At 34.5% G+C, this 18,410-nt stretch overlaps 1 protein-coding gene across 1 annotated transcript in view; it reads right to left on the bottom strand.

Annotated features, from left to right (window-relative positions):
• Nucleotides 1-215: 215 nt before the first annotated feature.
• Nucleotides 216-18,410, bottom strand: part of LOC106467816 (lysyl oxidase homolog 3A-like) — a 24,118-nt gene continuing 5,923 nt past the window's right edge. The window contains exons 2-8 of the mRNA XM_013928194.2: nt 14,630-14,832; nt 12,263-12,442; nt 11,445-11,601; nt 8,894-9,037; nt 6,319-6,436; nt 3,350-3,602; nt 216-1,086 (exon numbers count right to left, since the gene is read on the bottom strand). Coding sequence (XP_013783648.2) covers nt 964-1,086; nt 3,350-3,602; nt 6,319-6,436; nt 8,894-9,037; nt 11,445-11,601; nt 12,263-12,442; nt 14,630-14,832 — 1,178 coding nt within the window. The 3' untranslated portion in view covers nt 216-963. The remainder of the gene's footprint in view (nt 1,087-3,349; nt 3,603-6,318; nt 6,437-8,893; nt 9,038-11,444; nt 11,602-12,262; nt 12,443-14,629; nt 14,833-18,410) is intronic.

Below are 18,410 nucleotides of genomic sequence, written 5' to 3'. Positions count from 1 at the left end.
TAATGAAATATCGTCTTCACTTTTCACGAGCACAATAGCTACACAATGGGCTATCTGTGATCTGCCTACCACACCAAACCCGTTTCTTGCAGACATACTGCTGTGCCACTGGGGGGAGGGGGGAGCTGTTCTTAATGGGACTATTAGATCTTCCAACCCACTGCTATGGAGTTTAGATAGAGGCGTACAAAAGTTCAAACGTTTTTAATCTCATTTCATACACAGATGCATGTTGAATCAAAAAGCACTTACACATATCCATGCGAGCGTGAAATAAAAATTTATTCATTATATTCTGATATATAACTCTCCAAACATAGATACATATAATATATGCTTTTTTTTTCACTTCCCTCACTCCATGTTTAATGACTACCGTACAAATATATTCATGTCAAGACTAGCATAAATTATTATTTTATCCACAAAATTAGTTTTACATCTTAACGCAACGTGTCATTACGTGCTATTCAAGTAATATATATATATATATATATATATTGCTTTACAAAATAGAGCAGCATTTGTAAATGTTACACTTTCAGACAAACAAACAAAAAGTTGGACTGAAGAGGGCACTTCAGTCGAAACTTGTATCCATCTACAGATAAAAATCTATCGCAATTTTGTTTAATAATTTTCAACGAAAATTTTGTTATTTCATTTTAGGTCGAACTGTTTCAATTCACAAACATTACAAACCACAAACACTACAGCTTATGAAACTAGAGTGGCAAAATTACTGATATCATGTGTTACTATATTATAATTCTGACGACAAACATAACTATTAACACAAAATTCATACACTGTTATATGTTACTCCACAGAAATGGAACCTATAATTAAAATTCAAAAATTAATTTTTTTTCTAGTTGTTGTTGTTGGTGGTTTTTTGTTGTTGTTTTTGTCCCGCTTCTCGCTGAACTAGAAAAACAACGATATTGATCGTGGTGGCAAGCTTCAGGGTTTGCCCAAGGTGCAGTTCCAAATTTTGGCGGTAACGCTGTCATAACTTAGGTTACATCTGGCAGCATTGTTGTCGAAACTCATCTCGGGTACCTTGAACTCAGGATTCACAGATATCTAAATAAAGTTTGGAAAATAACAACAACTTGAACTAATTATACAACAAACATCACCTCCAATTTTTAATTCTACATATCTTCGATGACGGGCGAATACTTTGATATATTATATTCGAAGAACGTAAAATCGGCAATCATCATATGCTGGAATCAGTTCTCTTTCATGCGTGAGGTTTTTCAAAACTCGTGGAATTTTTTTTTTTAAATGACTGCTCATTTTGTACATCATGCGTTGTGTTGGGAACAACAATTAACTTTATGCATCAGGACTATTTTTCATTCAAAGTAATAGTGTTGTTGGGAACATCAAAAATACTGGTTGGAACGACTACTCATTTTACACACCAAAGTTAATATTGGTAAGATATATTCATTCTTTACATCAGGGCTAATATTGGGAAGAAACATTCATTCTTTACATCAGGACTAATATTGGGAAGAAACATTCATTCTTTGCATCAGGACTAATATTGGGAATAAACATTCATTCTTTGCATCAGGACTAATATTGGGAAGAACTGTTCATTTTGTGCATTAGGACTAACACTGGGAAGAAATATTCATTCTGTGTATTAGGTATAATATTAAGAAGAACTGTTAATTTGTGCATCAGGACTAATATTGAGAATAACTGCTTGTTTTGAACATCAGGACTAATATTGGGAGGAACTCTTCTTTTTGTGCATTAGTACTAATATTGAAAATAACTGCTCGTTTTGTGCATCAGGACTAATATTGTGAAGACTTGCTCACTTTGTGCATCAGGAATAATATTAGGAGGCACTCTTCTTTTTGTGCATTAGGACTAATATTGGAATAAACTGTTCATTTTGTGCATTAGGACTAATTTCCGAAGAACTGTTAATTTGTGCATCAGGACTAATATTGAGAATAACTGCTCGTTTTGTGCATCAGGATTAATAGTGTAAAGAACTGTTCATTTTGTTCATCAGGATTAATACTGAAAAGAACTGTTTATTTTATGCTTTAGGACTGCTGTTGGGAACAAATTTATTTTTGTACTTTTAGAAACAATATAGAATGCTATTAATTATTAATGTCTCCAGATTAGATTGGCCCTGAAGTAAGGAACATTGGAGAAATCTTGGAAGACATAATATTTATCGAAACTAAGTGGCAGATATTAAACAGACAACTTGTGGTGTACTTTGAAGTTATTTCATATAACTAGAAATGCAATAAGAAGCAAAATATATGGCTTTACCAATCGCACATTCAGAACCCAGCCAATAATTTATCACGTATTGTGTATATTTAAGTTTAGCACGTGCCTATGTATATTTGCAGGGATTTGAAATCCACGATCACGTAGTACTGGAATTAACACGTGTTTATGTATGTTTAGAATGTTTTTACATCAACGATAACGTAGCGTTAGTGTTAGCACGTGTTTATGTATGTTTACAGAGTTTTGTAATCCACGATCACGTGGTGTTAGTGTTAGCACGTATTTATGTATGTTTACAATGTTTTTACATCAACGATAACGTAGTGTTAGTGTTAGCACGTGTTTATGTATGTTTACCATCTCATACACGCTACAAACAAGTACAATCAAACTCAATCATGCAGTGAACAAAACCCATCAGGGAGTTCGTAACATTCAGCGTTTCTAGAATAGAATTAGAAGAAGTACTTATTTCTTAGAATATAACTCAATCTCAGTAACCTATAGAGCAGTTAATATTAATATTTGCCACAAAATGGCGTTTTTGCGTTATTGTGAAACCGTGAGTAATGGACACTGACAGACTTCACTTTGTCCATATACAAACACAATCGTGATTTGGTGGTTGGTATGAGGGAGCGGGGGGGGGGGGCTTGCCAAAAGATTGCAAAGGATCAGATCAATGTTTGATATTAAAGGAATGAACGCAAAGATCGCTACTGATGAAATAGTTAAGAGACAAGGAAAGAAAAACGAACACTATACAAAGCGCTTTGAACACGAACCTATCTGGAGAGAGGGGTGGGAAGCAGTCTCTTCTACTCTCCAACCCAACTCATTCCCCTCTCGTGGATGCGAGAGTTTTAACATGGTTGCTGTTGTCTATTGTAAAGTGCAACAAATCTACATACTGCCCACTGCGGGTATCGTTACGAGCCCACAGATTCACCGCTGAACCAACAGGGGACGTTTTAACATGGAGAATTATACTGAAAACAACATTATAACGCCTGCAAAATATGTAAAAATTAAGTAGCATCACATAAGTCTTATCACAGACATAATATCTTACTTTGAAATAATAATTCCCTGGAATCAAGTCCGTCAAGTCCACCCATTGACAATCGATATTATGCAGATAAGTGTCAGTGCAACCCACGGAGATGCCCTGGTCACCGTAGTTTACGCATGCGTATTTCTTCTGTGCCCCTTGTCTACAGTAGTTGTCTTCCAGGCAGAAACTTGCCTTATGCCCCTCGGCTACTTTGTTGCCCTGCATATCAATGACGTCAAAATGTGCAAAAACTTCCATGCTATGATAGTGACTGCAAAAAATAAAATAAAATAAAACAAGCGATATAAAAGAGACAATTATTAACATTAATGATTGTAAACAAGACAGAGAACTGTATTGTCAATAAGATCATGCTCGAAAATAGATTCTTGCAAAATTTCACTTATCTTGGTCATCGGTGTTTGTTTGGTTGTTTGTATTTTGAATTTTGCGCAAAGCTCTTCGAGGGCCGTCCATAATTTTGAAGCGACAGACTATAAAGAGAGGGCGATTTGGTTTGGTTTCGTTGTTGTTCTTGTTGTTAAACACAAAGCTACACAATGGGGTATTTGTGCTCTGCCCACCACGGGTATCGAAGTCAGATTTATGGTGTCGTAAGCCTGTAGACTTACACTGAGTCACTGGAGAGGAGGTGGGCGGCAGTTAGTCAAAACCACCCACCGCCAACTCTTGTTCTACTGCTTACCAACGAATAGTGGGATTAACCGGCACATTATAATGTCCCCAAGGCTAATAAGGTGATCATGTTAGGGAACAAGAAACGAACCCGCGACCATCAGTGGCTGGTGATATCGGTGAATATGACGCTAGTAACAATGCAAAGTGAGTCAAACTGTTTTGCGCGTCTCCTTAACTCTGGTAGTTAAGGTTTGGGCCGTTGAGACGTTGACCCAATGTAACCTTGCCTACAGCACTAACACGTGTATTGTTATACCACCAACGATTTTTTTTTTTCTGAAGGGGGTATTTATAAAGGCATAAAATTGCATATTCGTTCGTTCGGTTTGAAGATTATTCTTACGCTGACTTGGGGATGAGCTAATTGCAGAAACTTCTTGATTTTCTTTTTTAAGTTTGATGTCATGAAAACCAGTGAAGGGTAACACCAAGATGATAAGACATTTGGAAACGTTGAAGTCTGGAATCTTGGATTGTAAACTTTATTAATAAACGCAAAGGCATTTTTAATCAAATATTTTCTATATTGATTACTTCACCATGAAAATTACATTAAGAGTTCTTATATTTATACGCTTTATGAATTAGAATACTTATTAAAATTAATTTTGTAAAAATCGGGTATGAATGTGCTGAAATGACAGTAGTATCTGATGTCCAGCTTGATGACCTTTAGATCTAAAATAGGTAACTTGGATTCTTTTTGTTCTGCAACTGTAAACTTGATATTCCTGTGTTTGGAATTTAAATAATCTTGAAACTTTTTGACATGATTTTGTTCTCTGAATACTATATAAGTATCATCAACGTATATCTTATAAACGAAAGGTTTTAATTCTGATGGACAGGAATGTAACCAATTAATTAACTAATATGGGAACAGATGGTGAGTCCACGGCCACACCGTCAATAAGACATCTAAGCAAAGACTGTGGCGATAAGCCTAACATCGAACACCTCAAAATAATAGAATCAGCGACAGGCGAATGGACATTAAGGGAAAAGGAAGCTCTTCTAAATCGAAACTTAAAACCAAAGCGGAACAACCAGCTAATGTCACTGTATTTCAAACTGTGATAAACTTATCATGTCTGAGATTGGCATAGAGTAAAAACTTATCGAACAAACAAATGTCGATATCTATGTCAAATACATTTAAATATGTGATTCATGAGTCAAACTGTCAATCTAAAATTTGACACATTTCTTTCCTAAAAAAAATAAAGAATATCTAGAAAAAGTGTAAGTTTATATTTTACGCAAATTTTGCTCCTCTTTAGACATCATCATTGATACCAATAATATTCGATACAATTTTTAGCATAGATGACATTTTAGTATTCTTACCGGACACCTCATTGTAAATTCAAGTGAGATGAATCATCACAACCAAAAGTTCTTGCTAATTATCTTACTAGGGCTTGGCATGGCCTGTGGGTCGCGGGTTCGAGTCCCCGTCATTGAACATGCTCGTCCTTTCAGCCGTGAGAGCATTATTATGTGACGGTCAATTCCGCTATTCGTTGATAAAATAGTAGCCTAAGAGTTCACTAGTTGTCTTTCCCGTCATTAATCACTGGTAAATTAAGGACTGCTTTGTGCGAAATTCAAACCAAACCAATTATCAGTGACAAACAATTAGGTTTTCTAAACCCGAGTTCTTCAACCTTTTCGATATAAAGGACCTGATCGCTGCTTCCCTAAACTGTAGTGGACCCCTAAGATGTAAGTAACAACGAAATATCGTTACGATTTACATATGAATATTCTGTCAGTACTTATTTGTTTGTTTCGAAAAATACAATGGATTGACAAGATGGTTGTGACGGATCGGAGTTTAAAAAACACTGATCTAAAAATGTTTGTTTTATTTACTTTCGCGCAAAGCTACACGAGGGTTATTTTCGCTAGCCGTCCCTAATTTAACAGTGTGAGACTAGAGAGAAGGCAGTTAGTTAGTCATCACCACCCACCGCCAGCTCTTGGGCTACTCTTTTACCAACGAATAGTGGGATTGACCGACACATTATAACGCCCCCACGACTGAAAGGACGAGCATGTTTGGTGCGACGGAGATTCGAACCCGCAGATTGCGAGTCGAGCGCCACCTGGCCATGCCGGGCCCTGATCTAAAGAACCAATGCTAAAAAAGCACGGCAAAAGCAGGAGCTTTAAATGAGCACATTTGGAATTTGAACTACATGAAAATAATTCGTGTTGCAAAGTTTACTTTCTCAAGACGATTTTTTTACAAGTAAAATACTGAAAAGATAGACGTTTCAACTTACAGGTGACAAGAATGCCACTCCCATGCATGCTTCGGTAAAAACGGTCGAAAATCGGCAGTACCAACGTTTCCAATCCTCGCAGTAAATCTCAGCAATTTTCTCTTCTCAAACAAGTATCCTGTAATCAGAAGAAAATTCCTTGTGAAGATAGTTAATTCTTAGTTTGTTCTGTTGAATTTCGCACCAAAACTAGTTGTGCTGTCACGTTGATTGTGACCTCATTTTATATTGTGCGTAGACTAACGGTCATTATTCGTAAAGTCATTTCAGATTGTATGTAGACTTAAATAGTCACATTAATTACAGTCACTTCATGTTGTGTGAAGAATGGCAGTCATGTTAACCATAGTCATTTTGTGTTGTACGTAGGCTGACAGTCATGTTAATTACAGCCTTATACCATGTCGTGTGTATAACTAGACAGTGATGTTAATTATTACTTTATTCCTCAACTTTCTTGCAACTTTATTCAGCACTGTGCAGTGAACCAGTGTAATCACCTTTCTTACATCTTTGTTCTACACTGTGCAGTGAACCAGTGTAATCACCTTTCTTACATCTTTGTTCTACACTGTGCAGTGAACCAGTGTAATCACCTTTCTTACATCTTTATTCAGCACTGTGCAATGAACCAGTGTAATCGCCTTTCCTATAACTTTATTCTACACTGTGCAGTGAATCAGTGTAATCACCTTTCCTATAACTTTATTCTACACTGTGCAGTGAACCAGTGTAATCACCTTTCTTACAACTTTATTCTACACAGTGCAATGAATCAGTGTAATCACCTTTCCTATAACTTTATTCTACACTGTGCAGTGAATCAGTGTAATCACCGTCCGTCCAATAAAACTACTGTTGTTTAAAGGTTTTCAGTAATTCTGTATTGATATTGTCCGTCCAATAAAACTACTGTTGTTTAAAGGTTTTCAGTAATTCTGTAATGATATTATCCGTCCAATAAAACTACTGTTGTTTAAAGGTTTTCAGTAATTGTCTTATGATGAAAGACTTGCTTTATTTTAGTCCCTAGCTAGTGCAATAAAAATTAGTTATTCATGAAACAAAGTTATCTCTAATGAAATTTCCATTTTGGAACCTACTTTCGAAAAGTGAAACGAGGCGTTCTCTGATTGATTTTCAACAGGAGAAACGAGGCGTTCTCTGATTGGTTTACGAACAGGAGAAACGAGGCGTTCTCTGATTGATTTTCAACAGGATAAACGAGGCGTTCTCTGATTGGTTTACGAACAGGAGAAACGAGGCGTTCTCTGATTGGTTTTGGACAGGTGAAACGAGGCGTTCTCTGATTGATTTTCAACAGGAGAAACGAGGCGTTCTCTGATTGGTTTACGAACAGGAGAAACGAGGCGTTCTCTGATTGGTTTTGGACAGGTGAAACGAGATGTTCTCTGGTTGGTTTTCGACAAGTGAAAAAAACTTTTTCTTTTATAATTTTTGACGGATGAAACAAGATTTTTTTCTTTTATGATTTTTGACCAATAAACTTAAATCTTTTCTTGATGATTATCGACAGATGAAATAAGAAATTCCTCTGGTTAAGTGTGATAACCAATGACCCAGTGTCATAAACCCGTGTTTCCCAAAGTGTGAGGCCACATTAAATTACAAACATTTTTATAGGTTGGGGGGAGGGGGGCTCAATCTTTTTTATTCACATCAATGGAGCCTCAGACTAAAAGAGTTTAGGAACCTCTGTCACAAACGATAGAACTAGGGGGAAATTAGTGTTAGATATACTGTCAAATATCTAATCAAGATATTTCACGATATATAGTTTATTAAATGTGAAACTTGTATAGAATATAAAAGAAACGTATTTATCTTACCTTTACAAGATACTGAATTTCACGATATATAGTTTATTAAATGTGAAACTTGTATAGAATATAATAGAAACGTATTTATCTTAGCTTTACAAGATACTTGTGAAACTTGTATAGAATATAATAGATACGTATTTATCTTACCTTTACAAGATACTGAATTTCACGATGTATAGTTTATTAAATGTGAAACTTGTATAGAATAACGTATTTATCTTACCTTTACAAGATAATGAATTTCACGATGTATAGTTTATTAAATGTGAAACTTGTATAGAATAACGTATTTATCTTACCTTTACAAGATACTGAATTTCACGATGTATAGTTTATTAAATGTGAAACTTGTATAGAATAACGTATTTATCTTACCTTTACAAGATACTGAATTAAAATCGAGCTCTATTACATATCTTACAGTTTGTAACATCTGTCTTTTTTCATAGAAAGTCAGGCTTGATTTGCATATCTTACAGTTCTCAAACTATTAGAGATTAAAGACGTATCTTACAACTTTCTTGAAATACGGACTTTTTTCTTCGATAGTCAAGCTGTTCAATTCTTATAATTGAATTATTTAAATTATTTCCACTATTTCACCTGCTTGAATGAGTTGAAAATTTTCGATTAAACATTTCAGACCTCTCTGTCTTTAACCGTTATATTCTGTACTGCCTTTCATTATAAAAGAAAACCTGTCTCTGGAGAAGTATTCATATCAGACTTACCGTATCTTTTCTCCTTCTGTAGCCGATATGCAGAACTAGAAAGACAATTTTCTTCCATTGCGCATTGCAAATACAGGAGTTCCTTTTCTTCCAGATATGACGACCGTTCAATCTCCTTCTCGTCTGGTACGAGGTCAGGCATAGCTTTAGATGAAACAAACATATCCTCTTATAACAATAAAACCTTTTATCATATAAAACCTAAAATAAAATCAGCTTTATTTAAATTACCATGTACGACTCTAGGGTTAAGAGCTGTGGAAGAACAATACATGGAGACGACAGAACCTACTACATTTTATATATAATTTTATTATTATTATTATTATTATTATTACTTTCCGCAAAACTAAATAATAAAAGTGACAATACATGGCTTTTATTTACTTTTTACGCATAATTTTATCATTACTTCCGCAAAACTAAATAATAAAAGCGACAATAGATGGCTTCTATTTATTTTTTATGCATAATTTTATTATTATTATTATTACTTTCCGCAAAACTAAATAATAAAAGCGACAATAGATGGCTTCTATTTACTTTTTATACATAATTTTATTATAATTACTTTCCGCAAAACTAAATAATAAAAGCGACAATAGATGGCTTCTATTTCCTTTTTATGCATAATTTTGTTATTATTATTATTATTATTACTCTCCGTGAAACTAAGTAATGAAAGTGACAATGCTTCTAGTTACTTTTTGTTGAGTCATAGAATTACTGACGGGACCCAAAAAATTTTTTAAACTTATTTCTTTCAAGCTATCAATGTACCAAACTATTTGCGAGTCCATTACATACGAGATACAAAAATATGTCTTATTAAAAAAATAACACCAATATTGTAATTAACCTCATTAATTAATTCCGAGTTTCATTATTTCATCCAATCATTACAAATCATAAGGTTACCCAACATGACGCAATATTTGGGTCTCATCAATAGCGAACAATATAAAAACAAGATGGCGATTTCGGGGCTCACCAATTTGCATTAAAAAAAAGAAGAGAAATCTTGGCAATGGTGTTCAAACGACTTCAAAGGACGTTGATTTTTAAGCATTACTTTATTGGTAGAGATTTTGGACGTTAAAATTATCAAAATAAATATTTTTAACCAACCGGGTTACTTTATTCATCCCCAGTTTAGGAGTTTCATTATACTGGTCGTTTTTTGTTGGTTTTTAATTATAATAATTTTGTTATAAACATTCATTAGCGGTATTGATTGAAATTTTTAAAGCTTATCGTTTATATATTTCGTTTCTGTTGATATGTTTTAGTAATTGTGTGTATGTTTTTTTTGTTTTTTTTTGCATAATTAGCATAAGATATGGACCAGTGATGATCTGTTTTTGCAAAGCGCAGCCACGTGTCTGACCGGCTGTGGTCGTGGTGGTTCGGATGGGGGGGGGGGGGTGAATCATGTCAGCAAGAAACTTTAGTGATGGGTTATCTTTACAAGTTTAAATCTGTTGAGGTAGACATTAATACTGTGGTAGGCTGTATATTCGTATTCTTATGTTCAGTAGGGAAAATGTGCTATAATCTCTCTTTATAGTTATTTTCATTAGTAGTACTAGCAGAAACGCTGCCCATTGGGCGTTTATTTGTGCTAGTAATTACTCATCGTTGTATTCATACTTAATTGAAAAAATATAGAAAAATATTTAACATTTTCTAAATAGGATTTTTCTGGAAAGTACTGCACAGGAAAAGTGTTCAGATTGTGCTGATATAAACTGTAATGTGTTTATATATTGAAAGCAGTATCCTTTATTGAAAAAATAACAGTTGTTTTTCTAAGAACTCCATTTTGTTAGTACTGTATTTACAAATTACATCAATAAAGATATAATCAAATCCTCACGTACTGTCCTGGCGAAAGTCGTGTTCTTGTTGTGATGAGAGTTGTTTTATTTAAAATTGTATTCTGTGATAAAGAAATGCGCAACCCGTAGATATTTTTCTAAGTGTCTGAATCTTGAAAACCCAAAGTGTGAAAAAAATTGTTTTTGGGGTTTTGTTTTGTGGTGTCATTCAATAGATGGCGCCATATTGTATTTTTTTGCCACATACATAGGTACGTATATACATGCTTCGTCCATTGAAGTAAAGAGATTCGTTAGAATATTTAATATATCTAGTCATATTACTTTTTTAGTATATCATTTTACATTTGTAACTTAGTATAATAATTTAGAACTAATCTAAATTTTCTCAGCTATATTGGCATTTCAGCCGAAAACAGCTTTAAGAGCAAACTTACCCAATTAATAAGTCAATGCGTTCTAGTCAATATACTTTTTATTTTATGATTTTGCATACAACTAGTAAGAATAGTATATTAAGTTAACTATATTAATTATTGGGTTAATTTTTAATTCTGACTTATGTGGATACATTACCTTCATTAGAAATTAATAATATTTGGAGAGTTTTGGGGGATAAGTTAAATTATTTTAAAATCTAACATACGGCTTAAGAGGAAAAAAAAGAACAGGAACTGATATATTTTTTCATCCTCACCCGTCAATTTGTTTACCTTTTGCACAAATAACGCCAGCAAAATTGCTATCCCTTCCTGGACAATCAACAGCACCTACGTTGTCATGACGACAAGATGCTAGTGTTTTTTCGTCTCCTCTACATTTCACCCCACTGAGGATCATTTGGCTACGTTGTCCTCCGAAAGAGGAACTCTGGAAAAAATACATACTGAGTGTATGATACTTCTAAACTAATAATGATGATGTTAGTATTGAATGAGTCAATAGAAAATGTGACTTAAATAAGATTGTTGCCTCCCCCCCCCCATCAGCTCAACGGTAAGCCTACATTAGGCTTATGACACTAAAAATCGAGTTTCGGTACCATTTGAGGGCAGAGCACAGATAACCCATTGTGTAACTTTGTGCTTAATAACAACCAGTAAATTAAGCATGAGATTGGCGTGCCATCTGACGACGGTTTTGAGAACATCATTTGAATTGTTTCTTTTAACAAATTCATTTAAGTTCACGTGTATTGGAGAACTTTAAGGTGTGTTTAGGAAGTTTTCTAAGACACTTGACAAACATGTGGTATCTTTTTGTATCTTATAATCCAATCATCCAAGATAGAGAGTAAAGGTAAGCGTAGATACAATGTATATTAAACATGCACTTGTAAGTCCCCAAGTGGCTCAGCGGTAAGTCTGCAGGCTTGCGAGATTAAATGTCGGGATTCGATCCCGTTGTAGGCAGAGTACAGATAGCCCATTGTGTAGCTTTGTGCTGAACTACAACAAACACCAAATCACACTTGTATTATATTCCATCTCTATTTAAAATATACTGATATATTATCAAGCCAACTTCTTACCTGAATAGCTGCTTTGGCAAATCCTAGGCCTAGCTGTTTGCAAACTACTCCAGCCTCTAGTGTCTCCCAACCATCTCCACACACTAGTCCCCACTCAGTCCCTGGAACTTTGACTTCGACTCGCCCTTCTGATGGCGAGCGCCCTCCAACGAGCCGAAGCGAAAAGTTGTTTTCTTTAAGCTGCAAAAACTATTTCGTGTATTTTTCTTTCTTTCAACATTTCATGTTTTATAACATACGACATTTTAGTTATTGTCAAATGAGCTATTAAATGAATTTCGAGTTTGTGTTTTGCATACAGTTTATAGATTCGAAACTTAGAAAAGTATCTATAGAGAAGGACTTCGAGTGAACGATCATCTGTATATAAAAAAATGTTTCACAAGAAGTGAATGGTAGAGACTTTCTCTTTACACATATCGGTTATGGAATCTTCAAACCAAAGCTTTATCTACCCATCCATACATCTGTCTATCAGTCCATCCTTCTCTCTGTGTTTATACATCCATCTAGACGTCTGTCTGTCTACTATATATTTATCTGTCTGTCCATCTCTATCTAAACAAAGAAAAACCAATTTGAACAACTGTACACAGCTATAAGAAGACAGAAGAAACAAACATGCTTAATTTACTCCATCTTTCACGACTGTATTACAGTAGAGCTTAATTTAAAACTGGTTGTTACATAAGTTACGAGCGTAATAAGTTGAACTTACAACCGGTGGTTACATGAGTTACAAGCCCAGTAAGTTTAGGTATTATGTAACGCAGACGAACCTTTCTTAGTATAATCCCCAATTCTGGATCACGGTAATTAAAACTGAAATTTTAGTTTTAGTCTTCGATGTTTTAAGCTATGGATACTCTTACACGATATCTTAGTTTTAGTCGTCGATGTTTTAAGCTATGGATACTCTTACATGATATCTTAGTTTTAGTCGTCGATGTTTTAAGCTATGGATACTCTTACATGATATCTTAGTTTTAGTCTTCGATGTTTTAAGCTATGGATACTCTTACATAAAATATAATGAAGAGTGTCAATAACTCACAATATTTAAATTATAATCTCCTGTATCAGTATTATTCTTTGAACAAACATACACTATTTTATTATTCTCATTTTTCAGCGCTTTGTTTAGCCTTTCATAGTGGTTTAAAATTTTCAGAAATATCCCACTTTTTTGTTTGGAGTTGTCGTAATATCTACTGAATGAACCATAAAGTTTTCCTCCTTCCGTTGATATTTAAACACAATATTTTATATTTAAGTCTTTGTAATCCACCTCGTTCTTTTTATTATGCTACTTTATATTTATTTACGCTCTTGTTTCTATTTTTACACCCTCAAGTGTCCTCAGTAGATCCTGACACATACCTGACTGCGAAGTCTACCAAAAGACAAACCTTACCCTGCTTGACTAGAAGTTGTAAGAACAAGCTTTCGACAAACAATACAAACATAATATGAGTAAGAAAACACAAAGTGCGAACGCAAAATTGCCAAAAACACAATTTTAATCAAAATCTTTATAACTTTTGTAAGCATCTTTGTTTACATGAATCATTACAATCCTATCAATAAGTTATTTTAATCGATTGATTTTTTGGGTTAAGATACCCCTGAGACAGTCTACTCTAAACATAGTGTCAAGGGTTAAGCAGCACTGATATTCTGTCATGCTCTTTCCTTTAATTAACATAAGATAATTAGCACTGATTAAGACGGTTCAATATGCTGTATGCGCCTCAACAATATAAACAGTAGCCATGAATATCATTTAACTTGTACAATAATAAAAACTAATCATAGCCATGAATATCAGTCAGCTTGTACAATAATAAAAACTAATCGTAGCCATGAATATCAGTTAACTTGTATAACAATAAAAATAGTCTTAGCCATAAATATCAGTTAACTTGCACAATAATAAAACTAATCGTAGCCATGAATATCAGTCAGCTTGCACAATAATAAAACTAATCGTAGTCATGAATATCAGTCAATTTGTACAACAATAAATATAGATTTAGCCATAAATATCGGTCAGCCTGTACAATGATAAACAGATAAATATCATGTAATCTTAAACAAATATTACTGCTTACATACAAAGAGTGGTTATATTTACTAGTCTCGACTTCTCTTTACCGAGGTGTTTTGTTTTGCAATTACAGGAATAAATACGAAACAAACATAATAAAAAACACTTATTTCAAACGTGAGTAACAGTACCTACTGATAATTGAAGTGTGTGATTATCTTAGATGAGAAAGTAATTTGTAATAAGTAATGTATAAGAGGGATGAAGTTAAACTTACTTTCTCGATTGTTACATATCTTATTATAATAAATCATATTTACACGAACTGGCTGAATTATAGCCGATGCTTCTTTATCAGTAGAGCTTGATGAGGCAGAATTATGATGTAGATCTTTTTTTTGGCATACAACACCAGCGACCTCTGATGGACTGCAGTCATGTTTACCCCAGCCATCAAACGGGCAGTCCTGTAACCTCTTTTCATTTCCGGTACAGTACAAGTTATCCATCCATATCAAAGACGCTAGAAGGAAAATGATAGAAACATATTCGTTATTCACTGTAAGCTCTACCATTAGTAAAATTAGATTCGAAAATCGAAAATCAAATAGTATTTTATCGTTTTAATGCCTAGAATGACGAAATATCTTTTGACAATTAAAAGCTAGGTATTAGCCTACATTTTTTTCTTTATAAACCAAAATAAATCTATACGGTATCTGACGAAGGATGTTGAATTAATAGTCTACATTTTCACTTGTTTTTAATTTATCGACTGCATTTTTTATGTACACTTATTCTGAATTTCAAAATTCTACACGTCTGTACAATATAAGTTAAACCACTAGTGCATGAAAGTTTTATATATTCCACGTTTATCTTTGAGTATAATTTTACATTTCAATCCATTAATCATATTGATTAACGTCAATTGACGTGTAAAGGTTGTTTAATAATCCGCGTATTTCACGAAAACGTTAAGCATTTGTGCTGCCTATGATGAAATATATGGCAAACATATTCTTACTCTATGTAATAGCCCAAAAAACTGGGCTAGAATCTATGAAAGATGATATTCAGTTAATTAATTAATCTGCTTTTGATAAAGACAAATAACAGAAAGATTTGACTGCGCATATTTAGTTAATAATCTTCAATTTAAAAAAGAAAAATCAAAACTCTCCGACTGCAGATATGTTGTTGATATTCTCCCACTTTTATAGAGACAAATTATAAGCAGAGCCTCTGACAGAATGTATTTCCTTAAGAGCCTACCAGTGTTTTTAAAGTTAAGCCTAACTGCGGATATTTAGTTAACAGTCGACCATTCTTATAAAGAAAAAAATACAAGTTTCAAAGATAGGTCTGGATGAATATTTACTGAAGAGATACTCTATTATTGTATTTCATAATTTTGTCATCAACGGTACATTTATGGGCTTTAACATCCTGAGTTCGATTCCCCGCAGTGGAAAGAACGCAGATAGACCAGTGTGTAGCTTTACGTTTATAAAGTACAAAACAACAACAGCAGCATTCAAAACATGATGGACGAGGTTTAACTGTTATGTGCTTTCAACAAACTATAAAATTACATAATATGTGAATGTGACTTAAGTCTTTTTCTTTAATCCCTGTAAACGAGCTGGCATGTTCTGGTTACACAATGAGCTCTTAACAACTATAAATCTATTTAACTCTTTTCGAGTGGACGCATAAATTACCAACAGTAAGACTTCGTGCAACAGATTCAGCAAGAACGAATTGCGTGATGCTCGTCAGAATGGTAACTAGAGGGGCACTCAGTGCATACCCCCGCCACGCATATCCGGTCCTCAAAATATACGAAAATGTTTCCGTATGTCTGACGTTATCAACGGACACGCATCATTTCTAATAGAACAATGAGGAATAACATTCTACATATGTCCACCAAGTTTCATCAACAATCCAATCATTTTTTAAAGAGTTATAGAACAAAAATCAGTCCCCTATGTTAACAGATAGAAATGTTTTGGATTTTTGTGACCTTGCTGTGACCTTGAAGTTTGATCTAGACTATCCAAAATCTATTCAAGTATATCAACTTTTGTCCAAATCCATTCAGTCGTTTTCGAGAAATCTTGCTGACAAACACACAAACTCACACATGATGAAAATATAACCTCAGTCACCTTCGGTGGTAGGGGTAATAATCTAATCAAATAATTGGGTATATCACTTTTGAACTGTTAAACCTTCTTGATGCTTATCGTATTACATCACGCCTTTTACACGTGTTGCTGTCATTGATTGCATCTATGATGCAGTTTCCAGAGGGCGCAGCTATCGTAAAACATGCGATGATCTGATTAGTACAAAGACGTGATTGTTTATCTCTACAAAATCCCAACACGTGTCTAATGGATTGGTGCGGAGGGGGAACCATGGCAGCATGAAGCGTTGGTGACAGTTTATTTCTTTAAGTGGGATATCTATTGGCACAGACATTCCGTACTATGGAGAGCTGAACACTAGTGTTTTACGTTCCGTAGGTAACATATGCTTTATTCTTTCTCTGTAGCTACTTTCATTTAATAGTTTTGATTAAAATGTTTAATATGACTAGTTTGATTTCAACTATTATCTTTTCGTTATAAAAGATTTTCATTTTTAGTTTAATATGTGTATTTAGGACCAGCATAAATCTCCACAGGTGGCCAAACGTCGTGAGATATTATTGGGTTTACGGCCGAAAATATCATTAACAGCGAGAATACCCAACTGATGAAATAATGCATTCTGATCTTTACAAATGGATTTTAAAGAAAATTATTCTTAAGTAGCTATACTGAATGCCAGCTTATTTTTAGTTGATCTCTAAGTACATAGCTTACTCTGATCAGGAGTTATTTTCATCTAACAACTGTTTTTTCAAAGTGCATATCAATCCATCAAACTTTGTGTAAAATTTTGCAAAATTCTAAACCATAGACGAAAGTGACCTGAAAAGATGAGTTTTAATACATAAGCAAAGAGAAGCCATCAGCTGAGAGCTGGAGCAAAAGGCATAAATAAAGATTGTTTATTTTTGCCTTTATCTGGCCTAATAACAAGACTACATCAGTTAGAAGGAAGATTCGCCACAAGAAGCTGGAACTTAATTATCAATAGAAGGAATGAGGAAGCGTAGTTTTGGATAGCTGCCAGGAAAAAAAGAAGAGAAATTGGTTATCCTTCGTGACCTTGGAAGGACACGACTTGACCTTCCTGCTGAGATATTCAAGGTCGTGGTGACTGCCTGGTTTGAAAAAAAAAAGACAAAACAAATTGTTAAATTTGTTTATTTACCTAGTTTCACTAAACAGGAGTTTGAAGCGTGCCCAATTAAAAACAACACCTGAACCTAAATGTCAAGGATACCAGCTTCCGTTTCCCCTTCCTGAGACCTGGGTCCGGTACAGCAGAAGTATAGTGGATGTTCAGTCACAGCAGTTCCGAATAGTGAATAGTCACGCAGAAAACCCAGTGACAGAACTGTTTGTTCATTCTTACTTCTTAACTTCTTTTTCTTATATATAATAATCTGTATTTCAGATCATTTCGCTCGTGCCTTTAAACTGTTTGTTAGCAGAAATCCCTGCTTGAATAATTTATCTAATAAGTTACAAATGGCCTTGCACAAGGTCCCGTTATAGTTACCATAGGTTACAAGTGGCTTTTCACTAGGTCCCGTTATTGTTACCATAGGTTACAAGTGGCTTTTCACTAGGTCCCGTTATTGTTAGCATAGGTCACAAGTGGCTTTTCACAAGGTCCCGTTATAGTTACCATAGGTCACAAGTGGCTTTTCACTAGGTCCCGTTATTGTTAGCATAGGTCACAAGTGGCTTTTCACAAGGTCCCGTTATAGTTACCATAGGTTACAAGTGGCTTTTCACAAGGTCCCGTTATTGTTACCATAGGTTACAAGTGGCTTTTCACTAGGTCCCGTTATTGTTAGCATAGGTCACAAGTGGCTTTTCACTAAGGTCCCGTTATAGTTAGCTATAGGTCACAAGTGGCTTTCACAAGGTCCCGTTACAGTTACCATAGGTCACTAAGTGGCTTTCACAGGTCCGT

Source organism: Limulus polyphemus, unplaced genomic scaffold, assembly GCF_000517525.1.
Source record: "Limulus polyphemus unplaced genomic scaffold, Limulus_polyphemus-2.1.2 Scaffold2752, whole genome shotgun sequence".
Taxonomy (NCBI): Eukaryota; Metazoa; Arthropoda; class Merostomata; order Xiphosura; family Limulidae; genus Limulus; species Limulus polyphemus.
The sequence above is the reverse complement of the archived record's forward strand: the minus strand, read 5'-3'. Positions and strand labels throughout refer to the sequence as shown.